Source organism: Panthera pardus, unplaced genomic scaffold, assembly GCF_024362965.1.
Source record: "Panthera pardus isolate Hobbes unplaced genomic scaffold, ASM2436296v1 HiC_scaffold_17, whole genome shotgun sequence".
Taxonomy (NCBI): Eukaryota; Metazoa; Chordata; class Mammalia; order Carnivora; family Felidae; genus Panthera; species Panthera pardus.
The window spans coordinates 18,302,775-18,325,198 of record NW_026526732.1 but is presented as its reverse complement, the minus strand read 5'-3'; the positions used below and the strand labels follow the sequence as shown (position 1 = coordinate 18,325,198).

The 22,424-nt window shown below is 45.0% G+C and overlaps 1 protein-coding gene across 6 annotated transcripts in view; it reads left to right on the top strand.

The window, feature by feature from the left end:
* Positions 1–22,424, top strand: part of SASH1 (SAM and SH3 domain containing 1) — a 334,045-nt gene that overhangs the window by 133,456 nt on the left and 178,165 nt on the right. Inside the window, exon 1 of one of the 6 annotated variants that reach the window (XM_019424974.2) lies at positions 4,951–5,157. The exons of 3 other annotated variants lie outside the window; for them this stretch is intronic. In XM_019424974.2, coding sequence (XP_019280519.2) covers positions 5,038–5,157 — 120 coding nt within the window. In that variant the 5' untranslated portion in view covers positions 4,951–5,037. Of the gene's footprint in view, positions 1–4,950; positions 5,158–5,237; positions 5,429–22,424 lie in introns of those variants that run through there. 2 more of the 6 variants (XM_019424982.2, XM_019424978.2) reach the window with 2 other exon arrangements.

Below are 22,424 nucleotides of genomic sequence, written 5' to 3'. Positions count from 1 at the left end.
AAATTCGTGGATGAACAAGTACTGAAATATGAAACGAGCAGGGTGGTGGATCGTGGCGAGAAATCATAAACTCCATTTAAGGTTTAACTGAAATATTTTTTAGATGTCAGGCACCTTGCCTGACCTAGAGTACATTTTCAGTAAGTGACAGATGTTGTTATTGCTGTCATTACCACCTTTACTACAAAAGCTGACCAGTCCTCACCGCCCCACCCTGCCACACGGAACCTCCCAAGTCCTTTCCTCAGCCACCGTATTTAAAGGCTAAGAATTACTCCTTTATGCAAGATGTAGGTATGAACGGGGAGATTTCCTGCTGATAGCTACCCCTTCGTGGTATGAGTGGATAGGGGAAGGAAAAGCAAAGGGAGGGAAAAAGGAGGAAAGGTTCTAATTAATAGAGAATTATTGCCTGAGTTATTACAGATAGCCTTACAACAATCATCTTAAATAGGCGGGATTATCCCATTTTCCAGATGAAATAAATAACTTGCCCAATGTCTTATAAAAACCTGAGTGAAAATTCAAACCCAGCTCTGTCCTGACTCCATTACATTTGGGCTTTCTACTCCAAACTCTACCTTTAATGCCAAGCAATAGACTTCTTTGTCTTTCTTACGTCACAATGATGACCTACATAGACTGTAGGCAACACCCGACAATTGCTAGTGACTTTTAACCTTTTAAAATCCTGACTCATAGTGAGAACCACTTTTTACACAGCATGCCATATTTACATTCATACATATATGTCTCTCTCTATATATATGTGTTACACATCTGTATGTGCAGCAATATGACTGAGACTAATTTTCAAGAAATAACACTCTAGGGGGTGGCACTTCTGACTCTTGATTTCAGCTCAGGTCATGATCCCAGGGTTGTGGGATCGAGCCACACGTTGGGCTCCAGGCTGAGTGCGGAGCCTGCTTAAGGTTCTCTCTCTCCCTCTGTCCCTCTCCCCTGCTTGTGCTTCCTCTCTCTCTCTCGCTCAAATAAAATTAAAAAATAACTCAGTGAGATAGGTATTATCAATATTTAATCTCTATGAATGCAGTCTGATACTCCTCATTCATTGCAATGAATATATATTAGGATCCACAGAACTGATTTCACAATCAACTTTTGGGTCTCCACTAAATCGCTGGGAAATCTTCTGGAATTCCTTTTCTTGCCTTGGAATTCATTCACCAACACCATGGCAATTCCAATTAGAAAGACAGAAGGGGTGAGTAGGATTCCTGGGTACTTTGTGTATACACATCTTATGAGTACATGTATACTTGCCTACCCTGCAGATCTTTGTAAGGGCAAACATATTACAGTGGAGATGAAGAACTTCAATTTTTTAAAACGTTTATTTATTTTTGAGAGACAGAGCACGAGCAGGGGAAGAGCAGAGAAAGGGAGACACAGAATCCGAAGCAGGCTCCAGGCTCTGAGCTGTCAGCACAGAGCCCGACACGGGGCTCGAACTCACGAACCGTGAGATCACGGCCAGAGCTGAAGTCGGACACTTAACCGACTGAGCCACGCAGGAGCCCCTAAAAAAAAATTTTTTTTAATGCTTACTTATTTTGAGAGAGACAGAGTGTGACCGGGAGAGGGGCAGAGAGAGAGGGAGACAAAGAATCCGAAGCGGGCTCCAGGCTCTGAGCTGTCAGCACAGAGCCTGACGCGGGGTTCCAACTCACAGGTCGTGAGATCATGACCTGAGCTGAAGTTGGACGCTTAACCGACTGGGCCACCCAGGAGCCCCAAGATGAAGAACTTTTAAAAGTAATCAGGGGCGCCTGGGTGGCTCAGTCGGTTAAGCATCCGACTTCAGCTCAGGTCATGATCTCACGGCCTGTGAGTTGAAGCGCCACGTCAGGCTCTGTGCTGACAGCTCAGAGCCTGGAGCCCGCTTCGGATTCTTTGTCTCCCTCTCTCTCTGCCCTTCCCCCCCCCCTCAAAAATAATAAACATTAAAAAGAATTTTTCAAAGTAATCAAGTCATCTGATTGTGCTACGTAGCTGTGTTCACTTGGACTGATTGTTCAAGTTCTCTGGAGCCCATTTCTTCTTACGTGAAAGGAGGGATTTTACCCAGATCACCTCCCAGGCCCTTTTTCACCCTCATGGGATATATTATAAAAAGCTCTGAGTAAATGGTACTGTATCAGATCTGAAATAGTATGACGATGATCATGATGTTGATGATCAGTCTTTTACATTTTGTTCAAAAGCCCTAAAGAATTTTTTTTGGAGTTTATTTATTTGAGAGAGACAGAGACAGTGCAAGCAGGGAAGGGGCAGAGAGAGAGGGAGAGGGAATCCCAAGCAGGCCCTGTGCTGGTAGCATGGAGCCTGACACAAGGCTCGAACTGACTTAACTGTGAGCTCATGACCTGAGCCGAAACCAAGAGTCGGAGGCTTAACCGACTAAGCCACCCGGGTGCCCTGCCCCTGAAGAAATTTTTGAAAGCAAAGATTGACATTAACTAAAGGAGGAAAGATTCAAATTTGGGAGAAGTAATCGGGCTCGTTTTGAGCAGACACATTATGAAGTCAAGGGCAGAGAGGTTCAGCTTCATTTTAAAAAATGGTCATCAACATTATTCCTATTGTAGAAGTTGAGAATGACTCCTCAAAAGTTCTTACTTCTCTACAGACAGCAAAATTGTGGGTATCAACACACCCCTACCCCCCACCCCCAATGTTAGTTATCTCATTTCCCCATACATTTATTAGGGAGCACTGAGAAAAGGAGCTTAAATATCTAGGGTAGGTTGATTTCTAGAAACACCAAAATGTGGGCTAAGGTTTAATTATATTGATAGGTGTATATGCGTTGTTGCTTAAAAGTACCTGTCTTTAGATGACCCTGAAATATAATATCACCTCTGAGGACTTGGGTAGCAATTAGCAAGGCTTTGCCTCATCTAGGATGGGGAAACTGAGCGAGGAAAGGTTAAATGCTTTGCCCCTAGGTCATCTGATGAGTCAAGAAGAAAGACTCATGATTGGTGCTGGAGACTTAGTCCTCCCCAACCCGGCTCCTGGCACCCTGATTACTTGACTTCTTGCTTCATCCCTTGCCCGAAAGTATTTATGTGGAGAACAGGCTGCCTCCTGGTAGACGCCGCACGGTTCGTATTTTCTTGAATTGAGTAAGTTACCATGTGACTAATACATCGAAATTCTCAAATACACCAGTGAAATCAACCCTGAAAGGTTGGGGTTTTTTTCTTAGTTTCATGTCTCTATCGATGTGATAATGATATTAGTAAAGCCCGCCACTGCTTTAACTAAAATTATTGGGGTTCCCAGCATCTCAGAGCACACATCCGGGGTACCTCCTGCATCCGTTCAGGAAAGCACAGGCCTGGTCATACTGACTCAGTGCCCAGCACTCTTGACCCTTCAACCTGATGCCTCCTTACTCTCAAGGGAACACTTCCTCATTGTTTTTCTTCCCTTTCAAAACTATTGTCATCAGGGATTACGCTTATAAATGTAATTACTTTTTTTAAAGTTTTTTTTTTCTTTCAATTTTGAACTTTCCTTAAGGGCTATTCATCCATGTGCATCGATGGATGGTGCTCCCAGTAATTAATGCTGTAGCAAGGACGTTTCAAGGTCACGCTCTTATCCCCTCCTTTTCTGTGGACTCCGAAGGAAAAACAAAAACAAACAGGAGAGGCCTCTAAAACAAGCAAGGGCTCTCTCTTCCTGGAGCATTTCACCTGCTTTTATTTTATTTATTTATTTTTTTTGGTACCTCTCAGCCCTTTAACGTAGGATCAGTTTCCTTGTGGTTTCTTAACGGTTACACAAAGGGATCAATCACCAAATACGATGTGTCATCTCCCAGGGAAAATTCTCTTGAGTGGGTTTTAAAGAATGACTCATAAAAGGATAAATACCTCTACAGGGCTATTTCCCTTATAAAATAAACCCGTCATGGATCTTGTCCTTGGAAAAACACACACACGGAGTGTGTGTTGCCTCAGTGGTTACAACCATAACATTTAGCTCCGAAACTGGCCCTTCCCTATGCTCTCACTACAAGGCAACCATTAAAACCCAAAGCGCATTTTCCCTAAACAGCCGAAACCCCTAGCAATGCAGGGCATTGTGGGCACCCAGGAACCAAAACGTCCCGCTCATAATAAAAACGGTGCACACGATGGCTCGTGCCCAAGGTTTCACGGCTGTTTTTGCAAGTCTCGGCTGACAGCTTCAGAGTTGCATTTCCTGGGATGGCTTGACTGCACGCGGGGCGAGGTGCGGATCGATCGTGCAGCGACACCGACTCTTCGCGAACGCTTTCGGCGGCAGTCGCTTAAAGATCCACTTTCTCGAGTTCCTGTGGCCCAAAACGTTTCCGTGCATGGCGCGACTGGAAGCCTGCGCAGGCGGGAGACGCAGCGCGGCTGCTCTTTCAACAGGCGATTTGTTCTCCTGTCTGTGGCTCATTTCCATGCAAAGAGCCTGACATCAGAGCACCTTTTGTTGCTAAACGCTTTCTTTAGCGTCGAGGGGAGAGAGTCATGTGGAGCTGGAAGAGCTCATTTTCCAGAGAGGGGTCCCGAGGCGCGCCCGGCCGGTCGCCGAGGCGCCGCGCTCAGCCCAGCGGGGCCCTGCCCGGACTTGCTGGAAGAAATGAGTCGCGTGCCTTAGCGAGCTGGTCCCGGCCGCGGGAAGAAACGCCTTCGCCGCGGCTTTAGGCGCCGCTGGGGCCGCCGCGGTTCCCCGCCGTAAAACTCGGTGGTGCGGACTTTGCCTTCCGCTACCCCGCGGCCGAGCCGAGCCGGGCTGGGAAAGTTTCTGGAGTTGTCAGTCGCGCGGCCCGCCGCCACCTAGAGCCGAGGCGCGGGCGCCTGCGAGGGGCCCCCGCGGGGTCGCCGGGGCCATGCGGCGCGGGGGCGCGGCTCGCTGACGCGGCGGGCGGGGACCGGCGCCGGGGGGCGGGCGGGGGGGCCGGCCGCGCGCTGGTGCGGAGCGAGGGCGCCCCGGGGACCCGGACGCACGGCTGGCGCGCGGGACGCGGCCATGGAGGACGCGGGAGCAGCCGGCCCGGGGCCGGAGCCCGAGCCCGAGCCCGAACCCGAGGGGGGCGCCGGCATGTCCGAGGCGTTCTCCCGGCTCTGGAGCGACGTGATGGGCATCCTGGTGAGTTACCTGCAGCCGGGCGGGCGCGGGAGGGGCGGGGCGAGGGCAGCCCCCGCGCGCCCCGCGCTCCCGGCGCGCTCGCCCACCTGGCAAGCCCACCGCCTCCGACTCGTCCTGCCCTCGCTCTCGGTCCCGGGGGGTTAAGAACACACCGGTGTAGGATTTCAAGCCCTAATGAAAAAATAAGCAGCCGCAGATCGCCTCAAAGATGTTTCTTAACCAGGCGGGCACGATAATCTGGGACACCTGCTGAGAAGTTGGCGTGGCAAAGGTTAGAGTCCTTCAAAGAGTAGACGTAAATAACTAGCATTTGGCTGTTGCGCGTTCACAGTTGCATTGGGCCGGAGGCTGATGTTCCCGATGCTTATCTCTTCACCATTTGTTGTCTGACCCCGAGAGGAAAACAAGCCATCTTCTTACTGGGAACCACCAAAAAGTGTGCTTACCCTGTTGGCGGTGGTTCAGCTGGTAGCATTACAGCATATTTGTTGTTTTATGTTTGGAACTAAAAACAATAGGACTTATTTTGCTGAATCTGTGCTGTCACGTATTTTGAAATGTCCAGTAAGTAAAACCGCCCATGGACTTGGCATGATTTCTGAAAAATAGTTCTTAAGCATGGAGGATGAAGCTTTAACTTAACTTGTTTCTGTTCAGAGCCCTGGGGAATTAGTAGATTTCCTTTGGTGGAACTGTAGGTAGGCAGGTAGACTGGAATCAGATGGGTGGGGGTTATTACAGTCAGACATCTTAGTCCATACAGAAAACGTCGAATTTAAAGAGTTGGAATTGGCGGTTGTTGGCAAATGCTCTAGATTTACTTTGGGATCTCTTAGTTTTCTAATGGAAGGTGTAGTTTTAGAAAGAAACTGGGGATGTTGAGAAGTGTGCAGGAATGAAGCTTTTGGGCTTTGGAGTGAGTGAAGCCGGGTCAAATCCCCACTGTCCCATTGACTGACTGCGCAACCTTGGCCAAGGTGTTAAACTCCACTGATCTTCAATTTCATTAGCTGAAAAATGAGGCAAAGAAGACTTGCTCAAGTTTTCTGAGGTTTAGTTAAGTTGATGTATAATTAGTGCTCCGCATACTGGCATATAGTAGGTACTCAATAAACCATAGCTCTCTCTTTTTTCCCCCCTGCAAATAGTCTTGTGTCTCATCTTTCCAGACATCCTGAAGTGTCACTTAATTCATTTTTAGATGTTCATTGGTGTTTCTAATTATTCCTGCACAGAAAACCAGGGAAGATTGGTCAAAGATTTCTGCTTTTCTCACTCTCCAATATTTAAAAAAATATATATATATCAAAAAAAAATGTAAAACCTCGGGGCGCCTGGGTGGCTCAGTTGGTTGGGCGGCCGACTACAGCTCAGGTCATGATCTCGCAGTCTGAGTTCGAGCCCCGCGCTGGGCTCTGCGATGAGAGCTCAGAGCCTGGAGCCTGCTTCTGAGTCTGTGTCTCCCTCTCTCTCAGCCCCTTCCCTGCTTGCTCTCTGTCTGTCTGTCTCTCTCTCAAAAATAATAAACATTTAAAAAAATGTAAAACCTCAAGTTTTGGCATTTTTCTGAACATCACTGATGAAAATAGGCCTTCAGTGAAATTTCAGAAAACCCAGTGACTGTTTTAAAGTTGTGGTGATAGTTCATCGAGCCCGAAGCTTATCTTGTTATTTCTTGCTTAGATCCTGCTCTGTAAATTTTTAGTCACTGAGAAAATTGGTCTGATAACATCACCATGCATCTTTTACTAGGGCGTGTCTGTAGAGGGGAGAGCTGCAGGGACTCACTTAAATGGGGGTGTGGGTTCAGGGTTGTTTGGGACGGGGCGGGGGGGGGGCATTGGTAGGTGGCACTTTCTGAAGATTTGCTTTTCCCTTCGCTGGCAGATTCCAGTGCTGTTGGGGCAGGTGTAGCAGTGTTCTTTGGTTGATTTAAAAGTTGGGGTGGAGCTTCAGAAGCTCAAACCTGTTATTCAAAGGACGGATATAGGAGAAAAGAAAATATGTGCTTCTTAAAGAGCCCATAGTTCAGTGTGAGGCTGGAAAGAATGCAAGTGATTGTCCCGAAGCGATTGTGTTCACTTCTGTTTTCCCATCTTTTAGACCGTCTTATTTTTCCTTTGGGGTAAATGTGGATATCAGGATTGTTCCTTAGTAAAATTCTGAGGAAGATATGGTTTATCTCTCCTTTATGCATGTCTGTAAAAAGTCACCAGGTTAAAAGGATCTTTATTCTTTTAGAAAACTGTCATCCAAGTGTCTATAGGAGACTGTCTTTCTGGAAATAAATCGAGACACAAAATTGACAGTTGACTTTCTCTGTTGCTTGAGATTAAAAAAAATACCATTTCCTTCAGTTTTTAAATAAGATTTTGCAGCCTATCAGCTTACACAGGTGAAGTGACTTGACCAATGGCACACATACACCTTGTTAGTGACAATGACAGATTCTTTGATCTACACCAGTTAGTAGGCTGATGCCATGATACTCCATAGTTAGCCATCCCGGGGAAACTTAATAGAAATGTCACTACATTCACTGTTTTATTTACTTATATATGTTTTAAAGTTTGTTTATTTATTTATTTAGAGAGAACAAGTAGGGGAGGTGCAGAGAGAGAATCCCAAGCAGGCTCCACACCATCAGCACAGAGCCCAATGTGGGGCTCGAACCCATGAACCATGAGATCATGACCTGAGCTGAAGTTGGATGCTTAACCACCTGAGCCACCCAGGCGCCCCGTATCTGCTCTTTTAGGAAAATGCTACTTGGAAGGTTCTTTTTAAGTACTGAACTTGAGGAGGGGAGTAGAGGTAGTAAGGGAATTACACATCCAAACATACTTCAAAGAATTCAGGCACAGTTGCTACTTTTCGGGTTCCTCTAAGTGTAGAAATCAAACCTCCAAACCTATTAAGTTAAAATTTCTTTCAATGAATGAGCATAGCTCCCTTTTCCAACCTGAGAGGTGCGGAGCATCAGCCCCGAGATTTTCGTAGGTTCTCAGCCTGGGAAGGGTGTTGCCCCAGGGGCATAGATCTCAATAAATACAGGATGGTTGTTTGAGTTCATTGGGACACATTTTGCATTTAAATGAATTTCAGTCCCGCACAGTTCTGAACCAACCAGTTGCCTTTAGATAATTGTTAACAAAATGCTTATTTAGAGAAGAAATAATAGTATAATTTATGGCATGAGAATGTTCGAGCTGTGCTAGAATGAATAAATGCTAGTAAGTGAATATGCAAATAGAGAATTAAGAGAAAAGGAGCTTACCGAAACACTAACCATTGTGAATGCCTGCCTGGTGGGCAGGGTCAGTATTTTACTTTCTTTTTTTTTTTGAAATCTCCAGTGCCTGGGACTTACTGGATCCTGAGAACATGGTTTTCTTGAATGGAAAAGGAAAAAAAGTATATACTTCTTAAATGCAGGAGCCACATGAAAATACAGTTCTGTAGGGATGGTACTTACTCTAATGGGGTGCATTTATGAAGACATCAATAAATTCGTGTCTTGCTTGAGCGGTTTCATCATGCAAACCAGAATCCTGGTGCACCCACTGGAAACAGTAATGGCACGTTGTGAAATGTTTGTAAACCCTGAGCAATCAGGCCACGGCTTTCTTGTGAAATGTGTTCTTCTTCTGTTCCCTAACTCTGCAACATGTGGCCCGCCCGGGGTTTTCAAAGCATGTCAACTTTCACGAGGACGTGTTTACATTTCTGCTGAGGAGTGCAAAGCAAGTTAGAATCCTGTGGGATTTCACTCTTTTATCTTTATGCTGCAGACACAACATTCCTTTTTTTTTTTTTTTTTTTTTTTGGTGGGGGAGGGTAGTTGTTTGTAAGAGTAGGAATTGCTAAGGTTATTAGACACGGTAGATCACTTTTCCAGCACTGATTGTCCATTTGGTATGTTGTGATGGTTAAGTTTTTCCTGCAGAATTGGGAGGACTTAAAGCTTAGCCAGTCCTTCGAAGCTGCGGGCTTGCTGGGAAGGAAGGAGAAGGGAGTCAGTAAGTGCCTATTGTTTGCAAGATCCTGCGAGATGCACCTCCCCCAAACCTTATATTTCCTCTGTTCCCTGCTCTGTTCCTACAATTTACACCCACTTCCTAGCAATGCTTAGAGAATATCCATTGTATGGGGATACTGTGGACCTTCCCCAGTTCTTATTCCTATATAAGCCACAGTTTGTACATAGTAGGCTTCAGTCCAAAAACTATTAGGTTTATCCCGTCTTGCTATTTACTAAAGAATGTCGTTTCAAGAAAAAAAAAAAAAAAAAAGATCCTCCTTCGCTTTGTAATTTTAGGCAAAGTGTAGGGGAGGGGAGATGTTTAGTAAGACCCTTAGGGGGCTTTTAAAATGCGAACTCCTTTGAAAGCTTTAATTTACATATCCTTTGGGTGGTGTCTGTGGTACAGCCCATCCACTAAAGACTTAATTAATTTTAGGTCTTGGAATTTGAGCATCAGCCCCAGTTTCAAATATTCTGACTTCATCTTAATTTTATGTTCCTGTTCACCAGCTGAAATGTGGCTTTTATAAGTGGAAGCTGCAGGGTGATGTAGCACAGGGAGCGGAGAGACCTTGGCCGTGAGCCCTCCACCCCCTCCTTTAGCGGAGGCATTAAGGGCTCAAGGTACAGAGCAGGGCTCAGAACTGCGGCCTCCTGATTTTCAGTTCTGTGCCAGAGACAAAATTAAGTCTCATAATTCTGGCTGGAGTCACTGAATCTGTTGCTGTCGGAAGAGACCCCTGCACTGCAGTGACCTTTCACACTCCCCTTCTCCCCACTTTCCGCCTTCATGGGCCATTCTCTACCCGGGAACTCTTCCCTCTTCCACCTGATTTACTAGCCACATTCAAGTTTTTCACTGTGTCCTCCGACTCTGACGATAGAATGCAGCCTATGGGGGAGGGCGAGGAGGAGGGAGGGCCAGGAGGAGGCAGTGCTCCCAAGCAGGAAGTCCCGGTGCTGTCCTGAGCCCTCCCCACACTTACCTTACTAGATACCCTCTTGTGACCAGTGAACACTGTCGTCCCCATCTTACGTGGAGACATCCACATGGCTCTCCTAAATCACACAGATAGTAAACAGGCGCTGGGATTCGGATCATGCGCTGTTTCCCAGAAATCAACTGCTAGTTACGGCTTTATAGTTTATTCTCTCATGTATCTACCCAGGCATTTTTTTTTTTTTTTTTTTTTTTTGGCTGTCTACCTTTTTGCTCAAGCTGTTGCCCCTGGCGACTCTTGCCCCTGACTTCCAGAAAGACAACGTTTTGTAGGAAAAGCAGCAGGCCCCTGATCCCTCCTGTAGATAAACGCTCAGCCCCAAGGCGCAGTGGGCAGAGAGCGGGGTGCCCACGGAGTGGAGGCGGGGTGGTCACTTCACAGGAATGCCTTTCCGTTTAGACCCCGGCCTTGAGTTGGGCTTTCCCTGAGAGGTGTTCTCCAATGAGGGTTCAGGAAGAAAGAAGGGAAGGAGGGCTGTCTGGGCAGAGCCAAAGGGAGTAAAGATGAGAACACTGAGCACTTAAGTGGGTGCAGTCATTCTGTGGGCTCTAGGGAGAAGCCGTTGTTGCAGAATTTGAAACTGACACCTGACATGATTCCTTCTGGGTCTTGCCAAAGTAACTTTGGTGGGTGACGAGTTGGCAATGGTGAGAACCTGGGCTAAATGTTTATGAAGCATTATCAGTTATGTGTCTGGCTTCCATTAGTCCCCGTGTTTTTACTCAGTATCTCTAGGTAGTCAAGGACTGCTCCCTGCTAACTTGCTTTCGGCGATTCTCTTAAGCTCACAAGCTCTGTTCCAGAGAACAGCAAAGTAGAGGGAAATACTCAGTTGTGCAGACTGATTCAGGAGCAAATCTGTAACTCAACTTTACAAAGGACATAAGAGGAAAATCTATAAGTAGTAGTTGATCTAACGTATTCTTCTATTTATTTAAAATTTTTTTTCTAATGTTTATTTTTGAAGGAGAGAGAGACAGAGTGTGAGCGGGGCGGGGTGGTGGGGGGGGCAGAGAGCGAGGGAGACACAGAATCCGAAGCAGGCTCCAGGCTCCGATCTGACAGCACAGAGCCCGACGCGGGGCTCGAACTCCCGGACAGCAAGATCATGACCTGAGCCAAAGTCAGTTGCTTAACCAACTGAGCCACCCAGGCACCTCTAACATATTCTTTTAAAGAGTGCTTTTTGCTTCAATCTCACTGTGATATACGATGAGCTTACTCATGGTTTACACACCTTCTTATCATACGGTAGAAATAAAATTAATCTCACACTAGTGAATTTAATCGGATAGAGGCTAAGGCTCTAGGATTTAACTATTCCATTTAACGCCGGGGAGTATAGACTAAGACTGACACTGTAAGAGTTAACCAAACCTTCGGACTAATTTTTGTGACCACTTGGATTTGTCATTTTTCAGATGGCACGCTCCTTTATTTATCGACTTACTTTTGGTAATGAGACCCAAACATGGTAGGTCTGTTTCTCATTAATTGTGCTCCCGGCCCGCTGTCTAGTGGCCCCATGTTTTGTTCCCTAATATGTTTCCCTGAGTAGCATGAACTCTTGATGAGATGAGACGCTTCATGGAGATAACCCAGCTTGTATTTTTTCTTGCCTGTCAAGTCAGGTAATACAGACACTCTCGAACCGACCCTGGCCACCTAGGCTTTAGGGGATCTCTGAGACCCAGAAGACAAAAGCAATGATGATAAGATCCTTTTTTCCTCTCTGTAATCAGTATTCTTTCTTTTCTGAAGGGCTCTCCTATTGTCTTTCACCTTTCTAAGATGATTGGTAAAAAACATGAATAAGTGTGTGTTTATAATGAATGACCTCTGGACTGTTGTGCCCTGAAGCTCTCTTTGGTGTCTGTGATGCAGATTTGATTCAGAGTTAATTTGGTTGCTTCTTCTTTGTTAGGAAACTTCCTTTGTTAGTTTGAGGAAGGTTGGTACCTGTACCCTGAACTTTTGAGCTTGGTTATGGCTTCATTTTCTCTCCTGGTATTTAGGTAATACTGGAATTAAAAGTGAAAGAAAAAAAATGCATGTAATTGTAATTTTAATTAAAAGTGCCACTGGAAGAAAAAGTGTCATTGAGGAGCAGAATGAAAAAAATCTCAGTATGTATCCTGATCTCTCGTTACTTTAAAAATTTATCCTAGTTAATTTTGTGGATGTTAATACTTTCTAAAAAAAGTTTATGTGTTCAAGTTATCTCTGCTCCCAATAGAGGGCTTGAACTCTCAACCCCACGATGAAGAGTCACATACTCTTCCTACTGAGCCAGCCACGTGCCCTTGGACTTGTACCCTTTTGCCTAAGACTTGCTATTCGCCAACAAATTAAAAAAAATTTTTTTTAATGTTTATTTATTTTTGAGAGAGAGAGAGAGAGAGACAGAGTGTGAGCAGGAGAGTGGCAGAAAAAGAGGGAGACACAGCATCTGAAGCAGGCTCCAGGCTCTGAGCTCAGCACAGAGCCTGATGTGGGGCTCGAACTCACGAACTGTGAGATCATGACCCGAGCCAAAGTCGGACGCTCGACCAACTGAGCCACCCAGGCACCCCTAAAAAAATTTTTTTAAACAAAAACAATGAGATAACCCCACACAGTTGTAACAATGGCCAAAATATGGGAAACTTCACCAAATGCTGAAGAGGTTGTGTAGCAACAGGAACTCTCCTTCATTGCTGGTGGAAATGAAAAATGACAGAGGCACTTTGGAGGACAGTTTAGTGATTTCTCACAAAACTGAACATACTCTTACCATCCAATCCAGCAATTGTGCTCCTTGGTATTTACCCAAAGAAGTTCAAAACTTACGTTCGCGCCTAAACACACACAGATGCTTATAACAGCTTTATTCATAATTTCCAAAACTTGGAAACAACTAAGATGTCCTTCAGTAGGAGATTGGATAAATAATCAGTGGTCCATCCAGACAATGGACTATTTTTCAACACTTAAAAGAAATGAGCCATCAAGCCATGAAAAGACATGGAGGGACCTTCAATGCATACTACTCAGTCTGAGAAGGTTTCTGACTGTGACATTTTGGGAAAGGCAAAAGCCATGGAGAGAGTGAAAAGATCAGAGGTTGAGGGGAGTGGGTTGTTGTGGGGGGAGAAGGGATGAACAGACGGAGCACAGAGGATTTTTATAATGTTGGATACATGTCATTATAAATTTGTGCAAACCCATGGGGCGCCTGGGTGGCTCAGTTGGTTAGGCCTCTGACCCCTGGTTTCGGCTCAGGTCAGATCTCACGGTGCGTGAGCTCGAGCTCCTGCTCACTCTCTCTGTCTCTCTCTCAAAAATAAAATTAAGAAGAATTTTTTGTGCAAACCCATACACAGAATGTACAACACCAAGAGTGAACGTAATGTAAACTTTACATTTTGAGAGAGAACGAAGTGTCAATGTAGGGTCATCCGTGGTAATGATGTTCTACTCTGGTGGATCTGATGGGTTTTTTTCTTTTCTGTTTTTTAAGCTTATTTATTTATTTTGAGAGAGAAAGAGAGCAGAAGTGCAGGAGGGGAAGAGAGAGAGAGGGAGAGAGAGAATCCCAAGCAGGCACTGAGCCGTCAGCACAGAGCCCGATGTGGGGCTTGAACCCGTGTACCATGAGATCATGGCCTGAGCCCAAATCAGGAGTCAGATGCTTAACCACCTGAGCCACCCAGGCACCCCTGATGGGTTTATTTCACGACCGCCAAGCAGTTGTCCATTTCTCAGCGGACATGGGCCACAAATCTCACTCAAGTCTGACGCTGTCTACCACAGGTTAAAAACTCAGTCCTAAAGACCCGGTCGAGATTGTCACCTGTGCTTCTCACCTGTTGGCTACAAATCAGAGGTTCCCACAACTTCGTCTTCAAGTTGGATGAATTTGCTAGAGCAGCTCCCATTTGCTAGAGAATTCAAGAAACCAATTTACTTACTGGATTAACCAGTTTATTCTAAGGGCTATAGCTCTGGAATATCCAAATGGAAGAGCTGCCCAGGGCAAGGTACATGGGAGCTTCCATAGCTTCCATGCTCTTGGGGTCCCACTTTCCCCAGAACACCTGGTGTTCACGAATCTGGAAGCTCTCCGAACCCTGTCCTTTTGGGTTTTGATGGAGGCTTTATTACGTAGGCACGATTGATTTAAGTCGTTGGCCATTGGCTATCGATTGAACTCAGTCTCCAGCCCCTTTCTCCTCCCTGTAGGTGGGGGTGGGAGGGATGAGACTGAAATTTTCCTGCTTTCTAATCATTTGGTCTTTCAAGTAATCAGCGTGATCTTGAGACTCTCTGGGGGTGCCACTCTAATGCACTTCATTAGCATAAACTCAGCTGTGGTCCAGAGGGACTCTTAATGAACCGCAGAAGATACTCCCATCACTCCAGACATTCTGAGAGTTTTAGGAGGCCTGTGCCAGAAATTGGAGGGAAACCAAGTACATCGTATCTGATTATAAATCACAATATCACAGTGGGAGATACTGATAACGGGGAGGCTACGCATGAGTGGGGGTTGGGAGATACATGGGAAATCCCTGTACCTTCCCCTCAGTTTTGCTATGAATCTTAAACGGGCCTAAAAAAAAAAAAAAATGAAGTCTTACTAAAAAAAAAAGTCATAATATATATTTTTAAAGTTTTAAACAGAAGAGTAACAGAATGAGAACATATAGAAACGAACACAAATGAAACATCTCAGAAGATGGAAAGATTGTTTTGTAGAGTAGTTAAGAACAAAGGAAGTAGTTCAGACTGTTAGGGATCAAATCCTGGCTTCAGACACTTGGTGGACATGTGGCCTGGCGAGTTCCTGAACCATGCTGTGCCACAGTTTTCTCCTCCGTAAAATCAGCCGGATCGCCACCCACGTCATCTAGTAGGGTGACATTAACTGAGTCACTAAAACTATGCACGGCATATGGAAAGCAGATCACAAGTGTTCATTCTTATGAGGGGCGCCTGGGTGGCTCCGTTGGTTGAGCGTCTGACTCTTCGTTTTGGTCCAGGTCACGATCTCGCAGATTGTGGGATCGAGCCCCATGTCAGGCTCTGTGCTGGGCATGAAGCCTGCCTGAGATTCTCTCCTTCTCTCTCTCTCTCCCTCTCTCTCTCTCTCCCTCTGTCTCTCTGTCTGTCTCTGTCCCTCCCCCCTCTTTCCCTAAATAAATAAACATTAAAAGAAAATAGTTGGATCTCCTTTACTTAGAATGTGAATTAATTTTCCTTCAGTTTCATCTTTAGACGGAAGGATGATCTGATTCCACGTGTTCAGTTTGCAATTGATACCTATTGATTTAATTTATGTCACCTTCCCTTTTCAAGATACGTGACTTAAAAATAAATGCATAAATTGCTTCAAAGTATTAACCTCAGGTTACATGTTAGGAAATAGCTGTTAAAAATATTCTCTATACTCCAGAGAGAGAATGTATAAAACGTGTGAATAGGCAGAATTTTCTGGAGGCAAGAAGGTATCTGTAATGAAACCATATTTTCTGTTTAAATGGTGTTCAGATTGCAATAACATGAGATCTTTTTTAACAGTTGACCTGTCAGAAGCATGTAAGATATCGAAAGCATCCACTTAACGGATGATTTTATTTTTCGAGTGTCAGACTCATGGGAATGTACTAGATCTATTTTCATTATCTTGAGCCTTTTTGGGAAATATTTTCCCCGGGCTTTATTGAATTGACTGCTGTTTCTGTCAAGGTTGCCGTTCATTCTGGATCTTTGCATCTTATTTAGGAGTCTTCAGTCTCCAATGAAGAATTTCTAAAAATATCGCATGGGAGTATCCCCACCAGAGCCCAAAGCAACCTGCAAACATTGCAGTGTGAATATGATAGAAAATGGAATTTGCTGTGATTTGAGGAAGAATTGTAAGCTTGTATGTATATATATATTTATTTATTTAGAACATAAATGGGGGAGGGGCAGAGGGAGGGAGGGAGGGAGGGAGGGAGGGAGAGAGAAAGAGAGAGAGAGAGAGAATCCCAAGCAGGCCCTACACTATTAGTGGGGGGCCCAATGTGGGGCTCGAACTGACAAACCATGAGATCATGACCTGAGCCGAAGTTGGACGCTTAACCAACGGAGTCACCCAGGTGCCCCAGAATTGTAACCTTGGGGTGAATAAATTTTCCACTTAACATACATTTTTATTTGGGGGTAACTTCACTATGCATCTGAAGACAGCCAGAAGGAATCTGAAATTTTTCGGAAAGTCTATAAAGACCATGAACGTTTTCTAGTGGAAAGATAAAACGTTTCAGTCTTAAGGCATATTTTTTCATGCATTACAGTTTAACTGAAAACTGTCTGCAAAAGTGTAGCTTTTGGGCATAGTCTGCTGCAAAAAGGTCAGTACTGCCTCTGCGGTATACGTTCCTCTGACTTCGGTAACATGTGGGCTCCAGGTGGGAAGTTAATGAAAGCCCCTCGTAACACTGATGCGTGTGGCGATTTGCCTTGATGAGGCTATTAGGAAATTGAGACTCCATGATGAGCTTTAGACCACTTAGGTGTCAAATGATTCATAAATGATACATGAAAGATACAGTAAAATGCGAGTGATGTAACTTGAGCATTAGCACAGAACTATGCACTGTTTCAACAGAGCAGAACGCCAGACAGGAAAACCCCCACGTTCTATATCAAAGAACTCCCTAGCTTGTCACAGTCCCTGAAGAGCTGCACATTCCAGACCTTGTGTCTTTACTTTTCAACGTTTTTTTATTTTTATTTTTGGGACAGAGAGAGACAGAGCATGAACGGGGGAGGGGCAGAGAGAGAGGGAGACACAGAATCGGAAACAGGCTCCAGGCTCCGAGCCATCAGCCCAGAGCCTGACGCGGGGCTCGAACTCGCGGACCGCGAGATCGTGACCTGGCTGAAGTCGGACGCTTAACCGACTGCGCCACCCAGGCGCCCCCAGACCTTGTGTCTTTAGAAGGCAGGACGCCTTTCCACGGCGGACGAGCTTCGATAGAAACTGGGAGGGGTGACAAATAGAACTAATTCCCTCCTTCACCATCAAGAGATTTTTAGCAGATCACATCACTGACTCTCAGAAGTGCTACTCTAGAGATCGGATGATGCCTATTGGCATTGGTATGATTCCTTGCACTTCATGGGGTGTCTTTACATACACTGACCGGTTTAAAACTCTTACGGCCACCAGCAGCCCAGTCTTGTTGGCAGCCTCTATTCTTTAGCCTGGGAGTAAGCTGGGGTTCCTAGTCTCCTTTTCAAACACGCCGACGTTTCATTGTCCGTACGTCGATACCCACAATTCAGCAATTGCTAGTTGGTTTTGGCTTCTGTAGATTTTGGACTTCTGAGTTTAAGCATTCGCTGTGAAACCCTGAAGCTGTGTCTTTGCAGATGTTTTGCACGTTGCCTCCTGAAGTAGAGCAGACCCAGGTGGCTGTGGGCCCTGCTCTCCTTGGAGCAGTTTGGGGGTGAAGCCAGGAAGTGGTCTGTGTTGCCCCATTTTCCACCCAGGCTGCCTGGTGTCTTCTGGGGTGTTGGGCTCCATGGTGTGTATAGTCAGGGTGGCATCCACTCAGGACTTTGCAGGCTCACCTCTTCCAAGGAGGCAGAGAGAAGCACAAAGGTCTGGTGTCTCACTGTCACTGGGTTGCCGCGGATTCTGGAACCAGCCCCGCTTTAGTTCTCCTGACCTCCAGTCAGTGCTTTTGTTGTGGAAAACAGGAAGGCCTCTTCCCCAGCCCTGGGAAAGGCAGACTCTCCTGCCAAAAAGGTTTTCAAGTTACAAAGCAGTTTGGTTTTGTAACAGTAGGTTTGACTTAAAAAAAAAAAAAAAAAAAAAAGAACATTTTTGAAAGGACACATAAACCTGTTGTGCGTATACCTGTGCGCTTACTTGCAGGCAAGTATGAGGATGTTCTGTTTCAAGTCCTTACACATGAAGGGGAAAATCCAGGGCAAGTGTTGCTCAAAGGCACTGGGTTACAGATGGTTCCAGAGAATCAGCCAAGGACCAAGCGAACAAGCCAAAGCACGATGGGTTGGAGTCCTGAATTTGCTAGTTAGGTCAAGATGAGTACTGAATTATGCAATATAGTTGGCAGCAAGGATGGAGGAGGCTCTGAGCATTGTTTTGGTAGAAAAATGACTTAGCAAAATGCAAGGGGGTAGGGGGAGTAACACACTACCTTTCGTTGTTCCAAGAAGGTCCAAATCAAAACAAGCCTTATTAGTGCAGAGGAAAGCTGGCTGACGCTGCGGCAGGAACGTGATTGTGACGCACGGTCGCTATTGTACAACTGTGAATGCATTTTCGACTCTGAAATATCTGTTGAAACTAAGAGTGATCGCCTGTTCTGTTTTTCTTTAAGTCTCTACTCAGCCCAGTTACGGAGTCTGAGACCAGGTAATTGGTTCCTTGGCTTCTGGTTTTCTAATGCTGTGTGTGTCTATTGTCCTATACGGACTTCTGTCTTTAAAAATAGAAGCGTGCCTTCTTGGTGGCAGCGTAGGGAGAATGTCAGGGTAGAATCCCAAATTTGTCTTCCAACCAAAAGAACCTAGAAATTCAGTTGTCGGCAGATTCTTCGGAGGACTTTCTTTACGGGTTCCTACACTGGTCTCCGTTCCATGCTTCCTTGGTGCTTCTGAGTTCAGTGGATAGAACAAAGAACATTCTACGATTTGCTATCCAGTCAACCATCGCAATTATTTCCTTTCCCAAGGGGTTTGGAGGTTAACGTGCTTTCGCGGTGGATATCGGAATATTCTTCTCTGAAACTTGACTACCACAAAGACTTTTTTTCATAGAAGTTTTTTTACAAAGACGCTACGGGGCAGAAAGACTGCATGACCTAGTAATAAGAGTAATATGAGCCATATTAATATTAGCTGACATTTATTGATCATGTATTATGTGCCAAACACTGTACTGAGCTCGTTTCATGCATTATCTCATTTCTTTCTTTTTTCTTTTATTGAAGTACAGTTGACACACAATGTTACATTGGTTTTAGGTGTACGACATAGTGATTGGACACCTCTGCATGTTACACTCTGTTCACCACCAGTGTCATTGACTGTCCTGTCACCATGGAATGCCATTACGACACCATTGCCTGTATTCCCTGTCTGTACCTTTCATTCCTGTGAATTACTCATTCTGTAACTGGAAGCCTGCACCTCCCACTTGCCTTCACCCATTTTGACCCTTCTCACACCTCCATCCCCCCCCCCCCCCCATACTCAGCAGCTTTTCTCCGTATTTATGGGTCTGGTTTTGCTTTTGTGTTTTTTTTTTAGACTCCACATGTAAATGAAGCCACATGGTGTTTGTCTTTCTTTGACTTATTTCACTTAGCATAATATCCTCTAAATCCATCCATGTCGCTGCAAATGGCAAGATCTTATTCTTTATAATGGCAGTACTATTCTAATGTGGATATATTTCACATCTTCTTTATCCATTCACCTATCAATGGACACTTGGGTTACTTCCATATCTTGGCTGTGTAAATAATGCTGCAATAATATAGGTGTGCTTATATTTTTTCACATTAGTGTTCTTATTTTCTTTGGGTAAAAACTCACTAGTTTACCGTATCCCATGGTATGTCTGTTTTTAGGTTTTGTTTTGTTTTAGTTTATGTATTTATTTTGAGAGAGAGAGAGAGAGAGAGAGAGAGCGCGCACAAGTAAGGGAGGGGCAGAGAGAAAAGGAGAGAATCCCTAGCAGGCTCTGTGCTGTCAGCACAGACCCCAACACGGGGCTTGAACTCCCTAACCACAAAATCATGACCCTAGCCTGATGCTTAACCAACTGAACCACCAAGACGCCCCTCTATTTTTAATTTATTGAGGAACCTTCAGCTTTCCATAGAAGTTGCTCCAATTTACCTTCCCGCCAACAGTGCACGAGGGTTCCTTTTCCCCCACATCCTCGCCAACACTCGTTATTTCTCGTCTTTTTGATTCTAGCCATTCTGACAGGTGTAAGGTGATACCTCATTGTCGTTGTGATTTGCATTTCTCTGATGTTTAGTGGTGTTGTGCTTCTTTTCATGTATCTGTTGGCCATCTGTCTCTAAGTCTTTGGAAAAATACCTATTCAGGTACTCAGCCCATTTTTTTTTTTTAACATTTATTTATTTTTGAGACAGAGACAGAGCATGAGCAGGGGAGGGTCAGAGAGAGAGGGAGACACAGAATCAGAAGCAGGCTCCAGGCTCTGAGCTGTCAGCACAGAGCCGGTGCGGGGCTCGAACTCACGGACCATGAGATCGTGACCTGAGCCGAAGTTGGACGCCCAACCGACTGAGCCACCCAGGTGCCCCCTCAGCCCATTTTTTAATCAGATTATTATTTTTGTTGTTGTTGTTGTTGTTGTTTTTTGGTGTTGAGTTGTATAAGTTCTTTATATATTTTAGATAATAACCCTAATTGGATATATCATTTGCAAATATCTTTTCTCATTTAATCAGGTTGCCTTTGTGTTTTCTTGATGTCTTTCTTTGCTCTGCAAGCCTTTTTATTTTGGTGTAGTCTCAGTGGTTTATTTTTGCTTTTTGTTTCCCTTGCTTGAGGAGACATATCTAGAAAACTGTTGCTAAGCCAGATATGAAAGAGATCATCGCCTATGTTTTCTTGTAGGAATTTTATGGTGTAGGGTCTCAGACTTCGGTCTTTGTATCCTCTCATTTCGTTGTCAAATAACCCGGTGAGGTGGTGTTATAGGTTAAATTGTGTCCACCAAAAGAAGATACGTTAAAGTCTTCACCCCCTAAATCTCAGAACGTGACCTTATTTGGAAATAGGATCTTCTTGGGTTTAATTCGGTTGAGATGAGGTTGTTAGAGTGGCCCCTAATTCAGCATGGGGAAATTTGAACACGGATACAGAGGGAAGCTGATGTGAAGACCCCCGAATCATATGTAGACGGAGGATTGGAGTGATGCATCTATACACATCTATGCGGAATGGTGAAGTTTGCTGGCAAGCTGAAGCTAGGAGGAGACATGGAAGGATTTCCCTACAGGTTTCAGAGAGAGCAGGGTCTTGTTGAAATCTTGATTATCTATCTGTCTATCTGTCTATCTATTTATTTATTTATGAGAGAGAGCTCACGTGAGTGAGGGGCAGAGGGAGAGGGGGAGAGAGAACCCCATGAAGTGCAGAGAGAGAGAGAGGGCGAGAGTGCGGAGCCCAGAGAGGAGCTCAGACTCACCTGATGCAGAGCTCCAACTCAGGAACCTCGAGATCATAACCTGTGCTGAGGTCGGATGCTAAACCGACTGAGCCAATCAGGTGCTCCAACCTTGACTTTGGATCTACTAGCCTCTAGAACCATGACATAATAAATTCCTTTTTCAAAAAACCTAGTTTTTGGCACTTTGATGTAGTGGCCCTGGGAAACCGATGCAGGTGGGTGCTTTGTTATCTCCTTTCTACAGGAAAGCAGCTCTTGAGGAAAGGAGGAAAGTTTAAGGAGAGCAGAACTTTTTCCAGGCTTAGTACTTTGGATGGACCAGCAACTTGACCAGCAGGAGAAGGAAAATTGAGAAGATCGATCAGGAGTGAGCCCCAGTGGGAACTTGACCATGACAGCACAGACATCGATGCAACAAATGTTTATTGAGTATGGGTGGCTGGGTTCCACTAGGGGTGTAGAAGATGGACCCCTCTGTTCTCCCAAGTGCTTAGGGGGTAACAAGCGAGACAGAAGTGGAGGGAAGTCCGTCAGGTTCCTTGGTGAAGTCCAGCATTTGTTAGGTTATCTGAAGGGAGGAATTAACCTTGGGAAAAGGAAGGACTTGCTCTGTGTCCCATTTTCCCACACAAATAAGGCCTCATCCCAGTGCCTGTGGCGTTTCCCTCTTCTCCCGCTCCCCATTATTATTACCGTTATACGTCCAGTTGACCCTTGAACAATGCAGGGATTTGGGGCGCCAACCCCCTCTCCCCCCTCCAGTCAAAATCCACATGTAACTTTACTAATAGCCTACTATTGACCAGAAAAGACTTACCATGACAGTCGATTAACACATATTTTGTATATGTATACATATATACATACGTATATATACAGAATACATACTGTATTCTTACAACAAAATAAGCTAGAGTAACAAAAATGTTGTTAAGAAAATTATAAGGAAGAGAAAATACATTTATAGTACCAGTCCATTATTTCTAGAAAAAAATCCTTGTAGTACGTGGCCCTGCACAATTCAAACCCG